This window comes from Canis lupus, chromosome 5 (assembly GCF_048164855.1).
Source record: "Canis lupus baileyi chromosome 5, mCanLup2.hap1, whole genome shotgun sequence".
Taxonomy (NCBI): Eukaryota; Metazoa; Chordata; class Mammalia; order Carnivora; family Canidae; genus Canis; species Canis lupus.
This window is the reverse complement of record NC_132842.1, coordinates 66,032,834-66,051,420: the sequence shown is the minus strand read 5'-3', so window position 1 is coordinate 66,051,420 and position 18,587 is coordinate 66,032,834. Positions and strand designations below refer to the sequence as shown.

At 41.6% G+C, this 18,587-nt stretch overlaps 1 protein-coding gene across 1 annotated transcript in view; it reads right to left on the bottom strand.

The window, feature by feature from the left end:
• Positions 1 to 1,597: 1,597 nt before the first annotated feature.
• Positions 1,598 to 18,587, bottom strand: part of LOC140634490 (uncharacterized) — a 52,074-nt gene continuing 35,084 nt past the window's right edge. The window contains exons 4-10 of the mRNA XM_072828447.1: positions 15,893 to 15,975; positions 15,617 to 15,743; positions 11,545 to 11,744; positions 8,477 to 8,770; positions 7,175 to 7,366; positions 4,283 to 4,429; positions 1,598 to 1,792 (exon numbers count right to left, since the gene is read on the bottom strand). Of these exons, the coding sequence (XP_072684548.1) occupies positions 1,737 to 1,792; positions 4,283 to 4,429; positions 7,175 to 7,366; positions 8,477 to 8,770; positions 11,545 to 11,744; positions 15,617 to 15,743; positions 15,893 to 15,975 (1,099 nt within the window). The 3' untranslated portion in view covers positions 1,598 to 1,736. The remainder of the gene's footprint in view (positions 1,793 to 4,282; positions 4,430 to 7,174; positions 7,367 to 8,476; positions 8,771 to 11,544; positions 11,745 to 15,616; positions 15,744 to 15,892; positions 15,976 to 18,587) is intronic.

Genomic DNA, 18,587 nt, shown 5'->3' with positions numbered 1-18,587 from the left:
TAATTGATATATTTGTTTCAGTTGTACAATACAATTCAGTATTTGTATACCGATGACTGTGAAATGATCACCACAGTTAACTACATGATTCCACTTACATAAACTAAAAGAACAGACAAAACTAAGATGACAGAAAGTCAGAAAGGGCTGAAGTGATGGGAATGTTTATACTTTGTTTTGGGTGCTGGTTACCTAGGTCTATACAATTTTTAAAACTCAGTAAACATAACATTTAAGATGTTATACTTCATTTAAGAGGGAGGGTCCAATATAATTACTAAATCAGGCAAGAATCATCAAAGGATACTAAAACAATTAGTTAAAGTTTTTGGAGAACGGGATATTTGCTTGATGCCAAAGCATCATGCCGCAAGGGAAAAATGTACCTGCTTCATGGCAGTCACTACCTCCCCCCAAGGAACCAGGATTCACAACATTCCCAGGACAACGGTTATGTGCCTTCTATTACAATGCAATAGGAATTAACACCACATATGAAACATCCTTTCCAAAATGTAGGACTTGAATGTAATCAAGCCTCTAGACCAAACTCCAGGATACAAAAAATACAAGGAACAGAAGAATAGTTAAGTGATACCATGAAGAAAATCAGACTAATCCAGAATGTAGGATATTCTACAAAACAAGTGGCTTAGACTCAAAGTCAGTATCCATGGGGGGTGAAGAGGCAGGGTGTGAGAAGACTGTTATAGATTAAAAGAAACTAGGCACACATAAAAACCAAATGTGGTGCCTGGCTGGCTCAAGAGGTAGAGCATGTGACTGTTGATCTTGGGATCATGAGTTTAAGCCCCACGTTTGGTGTAGAGCTTGCTTAATAAAAAAAAAAAAAAAAAGGAGGGGAAAGGTAAATTATTTAAAAACAAAACAAAAACAAAAAATGTAATGCACAAACTATATATCATAACTATATAGGAAAATGTTCTCATTTTTAGGAGATGCATGCTACAGGCTTAATTAAGTATTTAAAGGTGGGATATCACGAACTCTGCAACTTACTTTCATGATTAAGAACAAGTTTTTATTTACACAGACATATGACATTAAGAAATGGCAGATACGGAATATCAGTTGTTGATACAGAATATATGGATGTTCACTGTCCACATCAAATTTTCTGTATATTTAAAATGTTTCATAATAAAAACACTGGAACATAATAAAGTTAAAGGAGTCTAAATGCAATGCAATATCTTCCTGAAACAGAAAGAAGACATTAACAGAAAAGTTGGTAAAATACGAGTCAAGTCTATAATATAGTTAGTGTTTCTGTACTAATGCAAATTTCCCAGTAAGATGCCATGGCTTTGTAAGACACCAGCATCAGGGGAAGCTGGATCGAGGGAACTACCTAGACTATCTGTGGGAATTTCCTGTAAATCTAAAATCATTCCAAAATAACAAGTCCTTGAAAAGTGGCAACCAATATGTAAAAGCTAAAAGTTTTATTGTATTTAACATGTATATAATCAAACAACTTCAAGATCCAATTTCTACTACAATGACCTTCCATATATCTCTAGTTTGGCACAAAGAGACTCTGAACAGGAAACAGGTTTCCATGGGACCACATACCAAACAGAAGGGAAGCACATTCGTACCCACTGCCCAGGCACCAGGGCTGCAGGTCCAACCGGGGCCTCGGTCCTTGAAGGAGGGTGAAGCTGCCATCTGGGCAGCAGCCACCTTGTTCTCCTGGCTCCAGGGAGCTTTCCTTAGTTGAGCAGAGACATGGGCTGCACCGCCTGCTTGTGTAGCACCGACAGAAGAACTACAAAGAGGAGGAACAAGCAGCATCAGTGTACGTGCCGTGCCGACTCCACAGAGCCCTCCAGCCGCACCTGCACTGACCTAGCTGCAGCCTCCACAGACGGACATCTGTGCCATGCTTGGGGCATGTTAAAAGCTGTTCGTGCACATTATTTCATTTAATCCTGGTGCCTGGTACCAAGCCTCGTCTGACAAAGGACTATGGGACACCTTCTTCATGGAGTATAAGCCTTCACCCAGAGGTCCCTCTCTATCCACAGGAGTCTCAGTGCCTTTTCTCTCCAGACACCTTAACACCTGACTTCCTCCAAGGCCAGCTCTTGGCTTTATGGCAGCCCTGCTAAACTATAACCACTCCTTCCTGCAAAATTTCTGCAGTGCTTACACAGTGAATGGAATGATATACTTGAAATCCAAGCAAAAATTTGGACTGTGTGTTGGGTAAGAGCACGGAGCATGGAGTCCCATGGTTGGTGTGCAGTCTCTGCCCCACCAGGTACCACTGTGTGGCCCTGGCAGGCTACTCACTGTGAGCCTTAGGTGACTCATGTGGAAAAGGAAGATCATCTCACTACGTAGCTCACAGGGTTGCTTGAAGACTAAGTGAAATTCCCTCAATGTCTGCCACATAATGATAACTCAATGCATAGTAACTATTATGGTTACACTTCACATAGGCATGCTTCATGTTTTCACTTTTTAAAAAAATATTTTCTCTATCAGTCCTGGAATTTGAGGCTTAGAGGCTCCTCAGACATCATAAATGGCCATCTTAGGGGTAAGGAAAATTCTCAAAATTTCCCTAAAATGTGGTCTGTCAGATGAGGATCTTTCAGAATGATGCAGACTGTCTAGGTTTCCAGGAGGGTCAGAGTCATTGACCTATGTCTGTTCCATGTCTTGCCACCATTTTCTAAACATACATCTTTCATACCACAACCACAGCAATGTGTATCTTACAGAATTATGTTTGACTAAAACATAGAGGACTGAAACTTCACTCATTTTTTTTTTTAAATTTATGATAGTCACACACAGAGAGAGAGAGGCAGAGACACAGGCAGAGGGAGAAGCAGGCTCCATGCACCGGGAGCCCGACGTGGGACTCGATCTCGGGTCACCAGGATCGTGCCCTGGGCCAAAGGCAGGCGCTAAACCGCTGCGCCACCCAGGATCCCTCACTCACTTTTTTAAAAGTAAATTCTGTCTCTAATGTGGGGCTTGAACCCATGACCCTGAGGTCAACCAACTGAACCAGCCAGGTGTGCTCAGGAGTGAAACTTTAAAATGGCAGTAAGTATCCTAATATCTCTTGCATGAAGAACAGAGAGGGACAAAAGGTCACCTTCCTAAGAGCAGGGGCTTTGGCACCAAATCTCGGAAGAGAACTCATATGTAACAGTGAAGTAAGAGAAACTGGGCAGTGCCTTTACTTAGGTTCAGTAAGCCTGAGTGACTAAAAATGAAGTCAGCAAAAATGCCTGCTTGGCTGCCTTCCACCCAAGCCAGAGTGCATCTCAGCTCTTACCACCACCTTTGTACCTTAGTGGGGTTGAGGGTAGATTGGGGGCCTCTGGCCTCATCTCTCCCAGACATACAGGAGGAAAGGCAGCATCAGAGAAGAGCTGGCCAGGTCTGCACTGGGAAGGTAGAGGAAAAGCCTCTCTTCCTGTGCTGCCTTGGAGCTAGGGCTGTGTTATCAATCAGTCAGTACCTTAAGTATGACAGGTCAGGTCCTGGGGAGGCTGTGCATCTCCCTGAGTCAAAAAGAAACAAAGCGCACACCACCAAATGCCATCAGGGATACACAGGCACACAATTATAAGACATTCAACCTCATAAGATACTCCCTGTGCCAATTTCTTCCAATACTCCTGAAGAGTCACAGTCAAGGAGGGAGTTTCTAGTAGCGCTGGTGTCCTATTACCACCTCCTTGACCCTTAGTAATCTCTTCTCTTAACCAGAGGGAAAGCAAGCCTTAAGCTCAGAGACTGATACAGGCAATAGTTTCTAGCAGGAATATTCTTTCTGTTCTCTTTATTAGGGTTACCTTCTTTTTTACAGCAACTGACAATAATATCCATTCGTGTTAGAGATATGTTTCCCTTTTTAAGTACATCTGCAGCTTTAAAAAAGGGAGAGAAAAAAACTAGGAAAGAATAGATTTCTACATGGTAAAAACACACTTACCTGCATATTGCTATAGCCTCTTGTCACCTCCAGTAGCCTAGAACTATGCTGACCATTACAGTAGCCACTAGCCACATGTGACTATGTGATCACTATGTGATCATATTCATTTAAATTAATTAAAATCAAACAATTAAAAATTCAGTTGTTCAGTCTTACCAGCCATGTTCCAATAGCCACATGTAGCCCAACAGCTACCATACTAGACCATATAGCTGTAGAATATTTCCTCCATTGCAGAAAGTTCCATTAGACAGCATGAGTCTAGAATACCATTCCCCCACTCACCTGGCTACTCACCTGTTGGTGGTACTAGAAGGCCTGGTTTCTCCCCAAGTAGGGGACGCTTGACACACTTGGGTTGGGGGCACCCCATAGGAGCAGGTCTCTTGGAGATGGCTGCTGGAAGCAGGGGAGGGGCAAACAGACCTTTGGGATTGACCAAGCCTGCAGAGAAAAAAAACCAGAACATAAACAGGAGATATGTGAACCTGGTTCCAGCTGCTCTCCGCAAAGGGACCTTCCCTTAATCTTCAGAAAGGGGCTGAGTGGGGAGCACCTGCCACACACACAAACCCCAGCTCCTCCAAGCTCTACCAAGTCCTCTCTGGGCCCAGACTGGGCCTCAGTGCTTGTCTAGGGGCTGGCAAACTACGGTCTGGGGGCCAAATCCAGCTAACTATCTGTTTTGGTAGGACCTATGAGCAGAGATAGTTTTCTCTCTCTTTTTTTTGCGTGAGTAGGGGTGAGGGTTCTCATTTTTAAATGTTTACTTTTTAAATGGTTATATAAGTATGTACATAATATCCTTAATTTTGCTTCTTGGTCTATAAGCCCTAAAAATAACATATTGACTATCTGTCTTTTAAGAAGTTTGCAAACCCTTTGTCTAGTCAGTGCGGGCATGCATGCATGTCTTGATTATCCCGGTTCTCCACCCTCACTTTTTCGTAAGTGAGTTTTGTTCCCAGTGTTGTATTTGACACTTGGAATATATTTTCTCAAACATCCAAATCAGTGAGGTTCCCAGACAGGTCATAAAGGCAGATCCAGAACATACCTGAAGCATTCTGTTCCTGAGAATTTAACATCTGTCTGCCCAGAACCTTGGCCTGGACATAGTCACAGGGGTCTCACACATAGCCTAGTACGCTGTCACTCCCTCTTGGGCAGTCAGTCTGCCCTACCCCATTCTTAGGCTGTTGAACAGGGGCTTTTTTTTTTTTTCACAGCTCATGCCAAGGGCCTGAAGCAAGCACCTAGCCCTTTCCGAGGGTCTGAAAGAATTTTGTTTTTAAACTTTCAGCAAGGATGAGAAGCAATTCAGAGCAAAGAGATCTCCTCCTGGGCCCTTCTCTTTTTAATTCATTTACTTCTCACAGGAACCAGGTGGTAAGAATGTGTAAGGATGGATCAAGGGGCTGGGCTGAGGCACAGGGGAACATGGTGAGTGCAGAAGGAAAGGAAGGAACAAACACAGGGTACAAGAAAACCCCAACTATGTATGATGGGAATCCCTGGGTGGCTCAGCGGTTTAGCGCCTGCCTTTGGCCCAGCGCGCAATCCTGGAGTCCAGGGATCGAGTCCCACATCGGGCTCCCGGCATGGAGCCTGCCTCTCCCTCCTCCTGTGTCTCTGCCTTTCTCTCTCTCACTCTATCATAAATAAATAAATCTTTTTTAAAAAAATTGAAACTATATTCTCTCTCTCTCTCTTTTTTGAAACTATATTCTCAATCATCCCCAAAGTCACCAGGTCTGAAAGGGACAGGGGCATAGATATGTTTGTCCTGTGGGCTGTGGATCTTCAACACAGACTGACTTTGCCAATAAAAGACATCCACATGTACAGCGACCAAAGCAAAAGAACACATTCCCTTTATTTTGATCCCCAATATAGTCAAGGTAGAAATACTACTTGTAAGAAAGTAGTGCTTGTAAGAAAGATGATTGTGTAAAATAATCCGTGTTCATATAAAAGACCAAAGTAATATCTGACTCTTATGCACAAATGCATCCCAGGTCCATATGTTCTTTAAGGCCCACGAGAAAAGCCACCTTTCCACAAAGACTTCACTGCCAACTTTGTATTTAACATGGCAGACTGAAAACATGCTTTATCCAGTTTCTTCTCTGCTCCCACTGTTAATACACAAGGAGAACAGGAGAGGAGACAAGCATGTATGAACAATACTGGAAAGATGAGGAACACAGAAAATAGGGACTGAGTAGAAGAAGCTGCATTAGCTGCATTCTAGGTGCCTAAAGAGTTCAAAATCTTTACCCTTGGGGCACCTGCGTGGTTCAGTTGGTTAAGCATGTTACACTTTTTTTTTTTTTTTTTTTTTTTTAGCATGTTACTCTTGATTTCAGCTCAGGTATGATCTCAGGGTCATGGGGTCAAGCCCTGTGTCAGGGTCTGCACTCAGCAGGGAGTCTGTTTCTCTCCTCTCTCTACCCCCTCTCCTTGCTCCAATGCATGCACGTGCACTCTCTCTCAAATAAATAAATAACAAATCTTAAAACAAAATAAAACAAATAAATATAAAAACCTCTTTACCCTCAAGAGGCAGGCGAGGCTGTGATATTACACACCCAGGAACCAGAGGCATATGTAGGGTCCAGAACTGGACACTGGGCTTGACTGGAACTCTGTAAGTGGTTAGTCCAAGTTTTGTCCCAGAGGGAAGCTATGGATGTCTGATGAACATCAGAATTGAGCAGGAGGATCCAGTTTGGCTGGAAGTTAGTCAACTCTGGGGATTTTCAGCTATGTAAGCCAGTCAAGTCTCCTTGTTTTAAGCTAACTGAGTTAGGTCGCTGTCACTTACAATGGAAGGGGTCCACAGTAATACAACCTCATTTTAGGCAGATGTCAGACACTATTTAGTGCCAACTACTCAGAAAAGCCTCAAAAACACTATGGAATTCAGAGTGCATATTAAAGGAACTCCATTTAAGCCATTCTAAACGTGGCCACCAACCTTGATAGAAGAGCTCCTCTGTATTTCCCCCTCCCCATATTAAAACTTAAGCCACTCATTCAAGAGGAACAGCACCCACTGAACCCCCAAGTGTCTCTCTTGGTCTCCTAAAATCTTAACATTCAATAAACTGCCCTGCTCTCTCAGAGCAGAGCTTGTAGAGGCAGCAGAGCTACGGCTGTCTCTTATTACTAGAAGGAAGCACTGACCTGGTGGTGGAAGGAGAGCCCCTCCTGGTCTGTCCCCTAACAACGGGGACTTGGCAGGAAGGGGGAGATGAGAGCCCGGGAAGGACTGCTTTCCAGGGGTTGGAAGAAGTGGAGGCAGCTTGCCCACAACAGGGGTGTTCCTGCCTTGAAATGAGGAATGATTGCTAGCCAAAGACTCGGGAGTTTCAAAGCCTGGAAAAATGAAGAAAACGAATGGTCACCAGAAGTCTGCTGCAGAGGTTGGTGAGCTGTACAAAGGACCCAGGGAATTCAAGGAAGACTAGCATTTTTCTGACTTAGAGGTTTCTATGACCAAAGAGACAGGATATTAATTAGATTGTTGCAGTCATCATTAGATATATATACAAATATCAAATCATTACGCTGCAAACCTGAAAGTAATATAATCTGTCCATCATACTTCAATCAATCAATTAATCAGTTAATAAACTACATAAGCACTCAAGAAAAAAAAAACCCTATTGTGTTTTAATTTTAAAACCTTGACAAAGTACAACAAAAAATGTACAAAAAATAAAATATATTCCATATTTAATAAGATGAATGATTTCTTGAAAGCTCTGACATGGCCCTGGAACTTCAGCTATGTTTTCCCACAGGGACAAGTGGTTATTATTTTCTTCTCACCTACTTTAACTCAAAACAAGTAAAGTGAAGTCACCATTTTAAGGAGTTTGGCTCGTATCTGGAATGCTCATTACATCCTTCAAGATTAGGAACTTCTTTATGTTTACCCCACACTTAAAAAAAATCTACAAATGTATCAATTAACAAGCTGAAACTGCAAATCACAAAACTAACCTGATAGGGGAATAGAAACTATATAGAGAAGTCATTCCATTTATATATTAAAAATTGGATTGAAAACAAAGTTTAGTTGCGCCTGGGTGGCTCAGTTGGGTAAGCTTCTGCCTTCTGCTGAGGTAATAATCCCAACATCTTGGGATCGAGCCTTGCTCAGCCGAGAGTCTTCTTCTCCCCCCGCACCCTACTCTTGCATGCTCATGGTCTTTTTCTCTCTCTCTCAAGAAAATAAAATCTTTAAAAAAAAAAAAAAAAAAAGGAAATTTAGCTTCAAAAGAAGCATTTTAGTCTATAAAGGTTACACATTAAAATAGTCTAGTTCCTACGTGGAATATGTTTCTATCAGATACCTTTATATTACAGAAGAATAGTCTCTCAATTAAATAAAAAGTTCTTATTTTTCTTTCACATACAGATTTTCAGGAAAGGATTTCCTGTGGTTTAAAATGGGGAAGGAGAAGGAACAGTGCCAAATACCTTCCAGCTGCCCTTTCCTGGTTGTCAGGTAGTCAATAAGCAGGTTCAACTCATTCCCATACAGATGCTTTCCCTCAGTCAATAGGAAGAGAAGGTGCTGAATGTCTGAAGGGACAGAGTAGCTGGTAAGGCGCTCCCGAGCCAAGAAGTCATCCACCAGATCTCCAGCCCGCAGAGCAACTCTAGTACGTTCCTGCTGCTCCCGTTTAGAGAAAAACCTCCTGTATTCTTTAGCCACCAGCACCAGGGCATCTTCCAGGGGCATATGGCGATGAACTAGGGATGAGAAAGAGCCTGCTTTATATCAAATGGGTGCCCTGATTCCTTTTAAAATCAGAAAATAACATAGTTAATCAACTACATGTTGTTTAAGCTGTGTCAGCTTTTGGTACAGATTTGACCATCTACTGATCCAACTGGACTGGGACCCTCCAAAGCAGGTGCCCTGTCGATTTCAAAATCAAACATAACATTGTTTCAAAATTATAAAATGTGCAGCTTAGTTTATAGTTTTCATACAGACCCACAGATGAGACAGAAAGGCTGTGGGGGGGGGAGGGGGAGGGGGAGGGGGAAACAGGTGCCACGTGTACCAATGCGAATTCTTAATGCTAATTATATCTAGCTTAAAAAAAGACAGGATGCAACCTCAACCATCACTGGCTACTAGAAAAGTTTAAGGGGAGAAAAATCCTAAAAGTGAAGGTATTTTAGTTCCAGCAAACTGGGTGGACAACTTGAGATAAGACAGATTCACAGAAGAAAGTGGAAGAACAGAACCTTTAGAGAGGTGAGCAGGTGAAAAATGAGGCTGCTGGTTTTCATTACACACATTGTAGTGTTCATCTCTTCACTCTGTATAGTAATACTTTGATAATAGGCAGACAGACAGAGAGACAGAATGTGGTGCAGACTTCAAGGCTATGTCACTGTAGGCTAAGGAGTAACCCACAATCCTCTACCTGGCTCTGCAGTCTTTAGCTCAGGCATATGGGATCTTAAATCGTGTTAAAAGCCTTTCCAGATAGGGTCAGTAGTGCTCTGGGCCCTAAATATTACATATAAAATAAATTCTAGACTCCAGGAATGACTTTTACATAACTTAATGGCTATAGTCAATGCACAGGTGTCTTCTAATCTCTCCTAGGTATACCTACTGAGAATAAGACTTCATAAAAGTTTAATTTTAGATGGGAGGCCCCTACCCTGTCTTGCCATTTTTAACTGACTTCTGAACAAATTTAGGACCCAAAGGACACTATGAAGTTTTAGCAGAGATTATGGTATTTGGTTAAATCTTAAACTGTTTATTAAGGTTACATTTAGGAAGAAATATGAATGTATATTTGCCTACAGGTGTTAAGGTTTCATTGTTTGACTGTCTTAAATGTTTGTCTTAGCATAGAAGCAGCTCCATGGGCTTCTTAATAATGGCTGCACGCAAGGTATAAAACAAACTGTCAGCAATAAAACAATGTGAAAGAGAAGCCAGCAAAGACTAATTTTGCTAAAATTATTAGCTTATAAGAGAAAACAGAGTGTCCTTTTTACGTATCATCTGAGTTCAATAATTAAATTCATGGATGAGAAATGAAATATGAACCTATTAATACTATTCTAGACATGAAAAACCCTTCTCTGAATTTGAAACATGGTAAAAATAGATCACATGCTTTTTTGAACTAGTGCTGGTTTTTACAAGTGTTTTAGTATTTAACAAATTATTCAACCTATCTACTTTTGTAGTAATTTCCTAAATGGTGTTGCACGAATGTAAACATATGTGATTAGTCTTCTGCACAACCTGTTAACTTAAATCATTCCCCATCCCCACCCCCACCAGGTTGGGATTTGTAATTTTGAAAGTATGCCTTTTCTTTCACATTTTCAGAACTTACATGTTACATAAATGTGATTTAGTCTTATTATTTGTTTAAAACACATTAGACATTTTCTAGTTTAGAAAAACCATAGTTTCACACTCTTGGGAACAGTACTGAACAAGAGCTGGCTAGGTGGGTATAGGTGGCTACAAAGAAGCAAAACAAATGGAATGGCAGGAAAAGATGTCCTGGCATCCCCCCAATTGTGGGGAGCCAACTGTTTCTCACTATTGTTTTTTCAAACCCAACATTATAGCTGAATTATAGGATATCCATCTGACAGACTTCTCTGAAGGCTCCAGAAGCCACAGGCAACTACTAGTGCTCCACTAGGTCTCTGCCCAGGGGAATGGTCTCCTGACTTAGCAGTGAGAATCTTACATTGCTATGGAGACTCAAGCTGAGATGGGCCTGTTGGAAAAGCCTGCCTGGCTGCTGCCTACCCAGAGAGGAAGGAAGCAGGGTTAGCTTGCATCTTGTACAGCCTGGCACACATGAGGAACTTAGTAAGTGTGGACTGCACAGAGCAGCATCAAGACCTTCTATAAAGACAAGAGGACTACAGAACTCATGCTCATCTGGGTCTGACTCTAAGGAAGCTACTGAGAGACCCTCCATAAGGCAGACCCTCCTCTCTAAAAGCAACAGATTTGACCAGCAGAGGAAAGATGAGTGTGATCTAGGATGTGTGCATCTGCCTAAGTCTATGTATTTTAGGGAAGAAAAAGGAGTCCATTTTTGTGCATTCTCCATTTTTGTGCATTATTTGAGCCTAAGAATAATGAAATGTTTGAGAGATCACAGGAAAGGCAAAGTCAGCAAGAAAGATAGTCTAAGAAAATGCACGAACATAACATCTTTTAGACTTCGATTGAGGGCAGAAAAGATGGTGGTGAGATTTGGTCAAAAGTTCTGCATAAGAGAACTGACTTGTTACATAATATTTTGGACAAAATATTCTAGATTCTTAAATAAGAAGCAATAAAGATGATTTAAGCTTTAATTACACTAATACACAAGAGAGTACTTTGTGATACCTATTCAAGTCACTTTATTCTCAACTAGATCCAGTTTAGTTACTGACAAATGTGAACCTTCAAAGTATACAGCATACAAAGAAAAACTATTACATTTTTAAAAGCAGAATCCATTTTAAGTGATAGTTCTAGATTGAGCTAAACTTACTTTTGATAGACTCATGAAGCATAATTACGGTGCAAGAGGAAAGTTTTACATTAGACTGTTCAACAAGAATGCAAAACGGGGACCCGTCATCCTTAACTTCCTGGAGCGCTCGCATAAGGCTCGACTCAGAGGAGAGGTGAATCATTTCCACCACAAGGTCATGATCCTGCAACCGATGACCTATGCCTGTCGCATATTCCCTTAAAAACAAAACATACACCACACACAACACACACGTAAAAGGTAGGTTATTTTCAATTAAACAAAAGAAGAAAAAAAAAAAAAAAGCCAATGTCACCAAGCAGCTGTGGAATAGATATTTTGATGACAAATTTAAGTGACATGTAAGATACTATATTTTTGCTGTACTTGGATAAGTGAAGTAGAAGATACTGTATTTTTTTTTTTAATTGTGCATACCCTGCAACTTGTTTTCATTCTTAGACACACTGAAAACATTAACAATAATACATTATCTCGGGCAGCCCAGGTGGCTCAGCGGTTTAACGCCTGCCTTCAGCCCAGGGCATGTTCCTGGAGACCCAGGATCGAGTCCCACATCGGGCTTCCTGCATGGAGCCTGCTGCTCTCTCTGCCTGCTTCTCCCTCTGCCTGCGTCTCTGCCTCTCTCTCTCTCTCTCTGTGTCTCTCATGAATAAATAAATAAAATCTTTAAAAATAATAATAATAATACATTATCTGTTTGATGGAACAGGTTAAGAGAACTGGAGGCAACTCTAACCAAAGGAAACTTACTTTTTAAAAAAATGTGGTGTTCTCATATGGTTGATTATGTACAGAATTTTACAAAGAAAGCAGAGTACGTCAAAGCCATGTTTTTGTGTGGCATAATACAATGGATAAGCACCACAAACGTGGCCCATGTTTTTCAAGATGGAATCATTCAAGTGTTATTCGATTTATTTCAATTTAAAGACCATGAAAGAAATATAAGATTGAAAGAACAGATAAGATTATCTTCAGAATAATAAGAATGCTCATCTACAACTAGTTCCTAGGACAGACCGATGTTGTTGAGATCACTACCACTGTGATAATTCCTTGCTAACAAGTAAATGGATGAGGGGTGCTTGGCTGGCTCAAACAGTAGAGCATGCAACTCTTGATTTGGGGTTGTTGAGTTCAAGCCTCAAGATGAGGGTACATAAATAAATAAATAAATAATTAAGTAAATGTATAGACAAACAATGAATAAATGGATGATACTGGAGTTAACCATCTATCTCTACCATTATCAACCATCCCTTAACCAACCTTGGATCAAACCCCAGAGTCGTCTCACTCCCAATTTCTCAGCCTTGGTCTTCAACTCCCAAAGAATCTATCCCAGACCTCTCCTTTGGGTTAATGCTTCCCTCCTTGCCCAATACTTGCTTAGAAACCTGCACAGAAACTTAGAAGCCTCAAATGACATAATTCCCTGAAACATTGATTCACCTCCTTGGAGCCTACAATGGTAGTCTGTTCTTCCTCTTATGTATCCTCTGCTTAAAGCAGAAACAACTCTTAGCATATCCCTTCTTCCACTTGTTATTTTTGGATGTGTTTTACCTTACTAGGCTGAATGTGGTACAAAAGAGGAACTGTCAATTATCTGCATGTTCCTCACAGTGCTTAGCACAGAGTTTTACATATGACAGGTACACATTAAATGCATGTTCTGTGAATTAAAAATTAAAATCAGAGCCAGAAAAATGCTTTCCAGGCAATTTAGGAGTATGGGTGATTTCAGAAAACAAATTCAAGAGGTAAACAAGAAAAACAATACCATGGTTCATATTTACACAATGACAGCCCAGGAGTCAAAACTATCACAATAGGGCAGCCCAGGTGGCTCAGTGGTTTAGCGCTGCCTTCAGCCCAAGGCCTGATCCTGGAGACCCGGATCGAGTCCTGGGTCAGGCTCCCTGCGTGGAGTCTGCTTCTCCCTCTCCCTGTGTCTCTGCCTCTCTCTCTGTGTCTCTCATGAATAAATAAATAAAAAAAATATATATATAAAAAAACTATCACAATAGGGGTGACTGGGTGGCTCAGTTGGCTGAGCATCTGTCTTCTGCTCAGGTCATGATTTCAGGGTCCTGGGATTAAGTCCTATATCTGGCTCTCTGCTCAATGGGGAGCCTGCTTCTTCCACTCTCTTTGCCCCTCCACCTGCTTGTGCTCTATCTCAAATAAATAAATTAAAATCTTAAAAAAAAAAAAAACCATCAACAGTAATAATTCATGTTGGAGGACACGATTTGAAAATTAATTATTGTTTTGAAGTATAAAGGAATGAATTAGCCAACCAGTGTATCACAAATCTTTTCAATATCAAAGACAACAGAGCAGGCAGCAATGCCTAGTTCTTTGACTCTCTGGCAAATGCATGTGGCAGAGGAATCCCTAAGCTACACCCACTGAGGGTCCTAATCCATGGCTAAATGCCAGAACTGTGAATGCCAGGCAGAGAAGCAGTTTCTGAATACCACCCCAGATGGAAGGGGAGAAGAAAAGCAATCTTGAGGATTCCTCTCCACCACACAACACTGCACTCCAGTCAACATCAGCCAGCCTGACTCTAGAGTTGGGAGACTGGCAAGGGCATGAGGGTGCAGGAGTCAAACAGCCACTGGAGCCCATCACAATTCTAAAAGAGCTATGAGGTACCACAGGTCTGATGTGATGCTACAAGTTCCAAGAAAGCTGATTTAGTCAAAGATTAAAATGTAGTTTCCCTGGCTGATGCAAACTACTATAGCAAAGTTGCTAAATGTTGAGGGAAAACCAAGCCACTATGCATGCTGAGTCTTTACTGCCTCTGGTTCAAAATTGGTTTATATTACCACATGATGAAATTAATCCAGGGCATGTCTGGTTGTCTTTCAATTATTAAAGGGAAATCCCATAATTTTCTAATGTAAAAGGAATTGGCCTCTCCCACCCTCCCCATGCTGTGACTGACCTCATTTCTTCTAGTATTCTGTCTCCCAAGATCCAACCCAAATACCCTCCAAATGAAATGAAGCTATAATTTTGCTTTCACAAACCTTACTGTAAAGATGCTATCTACACATAAGTTAGATGTCTGTAAAGCAAATATCACAGAATAAGAATTCGGAGTCATTTTAAGATTGCCGATTTTCAAATAAAGTGAGAATACCAATGTTGGCTTCATGCTGAGTTATATTTTGTGAGTGCTTGGTCTCTTGTTCAGGAATGATTAGTTATCATGGCTGAGTCTGCAGTATCATGCACTCAGCACCTAGCCTGGAGTAAGTGTGCATGCCTCCAACCAACCATTTGTCTACACATTCTTTGCCAAGCACTATGAAACCTGACAACCCAGAGACACAATTATCGTCACACATCACCCCTGTCTGCCTTCAAGTGCCAGCCAACAGTGCTCAAGATCAGGGCATTACACAGACCTAAAGGATGAGCTGGAGACAGCCATGAGGGCAGGAGACCAGGTTATAACTGTGCTTTAGTGGTCTGCATGAATTACAGGTATTAAGTGGCCTATACAAGTTACACGTTAGTTGGCCTGCACAAGTTACAGATGGAGAAGAAGGTCTGAGCATCCCCCACTGAAGGAAAAACAGCAAGGACAAAGGATGAAAGGAATTCAACAAGTAGTTAAGAAATGAGAAAAACCCATCTCTGAAATTATCAGTGAGGCCAACTTGTGGTATCCCACACTAGACTGTCAATGCCCCAAGGCAAAGGTTGGTATGTTATTTTCATTAAAGTATCCCCAGATAGTCCCTGGCATATGGAACCAGGGCTATTTTCAGGTTGGGTTTTTTTCCCCTGATTATGAAATTGATAGATATTCATTGTAGAAAACTTGAGCAATTCAGAAAACTGAGTAAGGTAGTAATCATCAGAAACCTCCCCAGCCACCAGTTTGGTAAACCCAACAGCAGAGTCTTGTAATTCTTAGAGCAATGTTCTAACAGCATTTCAAGAGTCTTTCAACCCTGAGTGACTTTTATGTATGTAAGGCTGAATACTTATTATTCCATTTGTACACATTTTCATTTGGCAAGCTAAAAAAAAATAAATGTACCTCTGTTCGTTGTTGATATAAACAATAACGCAATCTGAAGGCCTTTCTCGATCACGTTCTTTCTGAACCACTTGATAAAAGTGCTGGAAAAGCCCCTCTTTCCGAGTGTCCCTAATGCTGGCATCATCTGAAAAATATTGACATGTTCATGCTCTTGCAAGGGCAAAAACAATCACTGAAGGTTTTCAGAATTTTTACAAAAGTGTAAATGAAAGGCAACACCTCTATAAAGAATAGATGAGGAAAACAGAAGGAGAATCGCAGCAAGACTCTTACCTAACTGAGTGGTCTGGGGTCGCTCATGGTTCTCTTCGTTCCTTTTTGAATAATCAGCCACATTCCGCCATAATTCTTTAATGCTATTGGATGCATGAAAATATAATAGTTTGTGCAAATGCAGTTTCCCTCTAAATGTGTCCCCAAAAGCCAAAAATAAATACCAGGTCACCTGGCACAATATGTATGCACCAAAAGAAAGGCTGTATTTACACAGACGTAGAAAGACGCTCAATAATCCGTTCTCATTTTAGAAATATTATGAGTTTCTGGGATGTTTCTGCCCTCTCCTACTCACTTCGTCTTGCCTGTTATGACGAAACGTACTACATGGAGCCACTGATCTTTGTCAAGTCAGACTAAGAAACTCATACTTGAAGGTGTGTAATTTAAAGAAAAGGAGATAATTTTATCAGACATGTATATCTTTTGAAGAAGAGGTGCTTATCTGTGAGGGTCTTCATTGGATATGGGTAAAAAATGAGTCAACGAGGTCTGTTCACTTACTCCTAAACACTCTACAGCTCCTGTGAGCCAGCTATTTTCCCTTGCTAAAGGCATGCAAAATAGTGCACAGATGCTGGGTAATCTATTAGCCATCTAAAGTAGTCCCCTTTGCTGTGATTTAACAGAAGAAAGGGGGAATTCGCTGCACTCTGTACCCTAAATCAGGCATTTTTACTGCACCTCTCCAGCATCCAGACACCAATGTGTCTGTCCATAAGGAGTGTCCTGCCAGGGAGAGAACCACCTCGGCAGGCAGCAATTAGTTCCTTTCTCACCAGAGGCATCACGCTGCATGGCAAAGCAGCCACGGAACACGCTCAAACCATGACTATTCAGCAAGCTGCCAGCAAATGTCGATCCCGTTGCTCTTCCCCTGTATAATTTTCATTTGGGTTCTTGTCCACATCCAATTCCCTGACACAGCAGAGACACAGTTCCAGACTTTTAGAGGCAAAGCTTTTGCCTGAATCTATGCCTCCGCTACTGCCTGACAATCCTGAGCTACACGAGATGTTTCCTTCCCCCATGCAAACTTTATCTTTGTCTACTGTCTCTGACAAACATTAGCCATTGCCTCCAGAGGCCATTCCTCAAGCTGCCTTTCTCTACCTCTTGCTAGGCTGTGTTCTTGCTGGCTTTCCCTCAAACTTTAAATGTTTTCTTTTAATGAAGTAGTATGTAAACTGTTGACCACCACCCTAAGTAATTAGATGGGGATGGAGGGGTGCACCCGAGCCTGGTATGTGGTCATTCAGGAAAGGCAGTATGATGCTGAAATTCTTACTTCCTGGGTATGAATCTCAGTGCTATCACTTAGTAATTGAGTAAGCTCAAACAAGTTACTTAACATTGCTATGCCTCAGTTTTCCCACGCACAAAATGGGGCTATTAGAATCTACACGGAAGTGCTGCTATGAGGATTAAATGAGTTAATGCAGGTAAAGTCCTTAGAATAATGTCTAATGCACAACAAGCCTTCAATAGATGTAAGCCATTATCATCCATCTCTGCCTTTAGGCTTCTTTCACACCAGAGTTAAGAAAATACCTCCTTCAGAAGATCGCCTACTAGTGCAAGTATTCTGAGTCTCACTGTCAGGAAATGTTACCTGAGACAGACTAATCCCCATTAACAGTCACTCCTGAATTCTATACTTCCAAGTGCTTCCGCAGTCGAGGAAGGCATTTTTCAATTTTGAATTATTAATCTAATCTGACACAAATCTCATCTTTAATGCAGGCAAGAGAGAGGCCCTGTCAAGGTTCATACATATAAAAATCAATTCAAATACAGTTCAAGGAAAACTGCTTTTACCAAAACTAGAGGTAGATCCAAAGCAAGAATCCTGAAGTACCATGTTACTTAGTTACTCAGAACTCCACCTTTGAATGTGAAAGAGTAAACAGAGTAAGACCACCTTCAAAACTGGTCTATAAACTGTGGAATCCTACATGGTGGTCAACAATCCTCCATGACTTACTGTTACATGAAAGAAGCAAGTTCTAGAACAATATACCAGTGTGAGCTACTTCAGTTAGAAACAAAGAAGGGGGGCAGCCCTGGTGGCACAGAGGTTTAGTGCCACCTGCAGCCCGGGGTGTGATCCTGGAGACCTGGGATGGAGCCCCACGTCGGGTTCCCTGCATGGAGCCTGCTTCTCCCTCTGCAGGTGTCTCTGCCTCTCTCTCTCTCTATGAATAAATAAATAAATCTTAAAAAAAAAAAAAAACAACAAGGAAGGGGTGGGTGCCTGGGTGGCTCAGTCAGTTAAAGGTCTGCCTTCAGCTTTAGGTCATGACTCCTAGGGTCTTGGGATGAGCCCAGAGTCTGGCTTCCTGCTCAGCAGGGAGCCTGCTTCTCCCTCTCCCTCTGCCACTTCCCCTGCTTGTGCTCTCTCTCTGTCAAATAAATAAATTATTTTAAAAGAGGGGGTGAGTGGAACTGGGGAGGGCTCTGAAAGGGATTTTAACTTTTTATTATCAAACACTTTTACATCTGTTTATCCATTCCTGGGGGTTAGGGTAGGGGGCACGTGTGAGAGAGTGGGCGGGAGAACAGGCAGAGAGAGAGTTTCAAATACTCCTAGCTAAGTGCAAGCCCAACACGGGGCTTGAGTTCATGGCCTTGATATCATGACCTGAGCTGAGATCAATAGTCGGATGCTTAACCAACTGAGCCACCCAGGCGC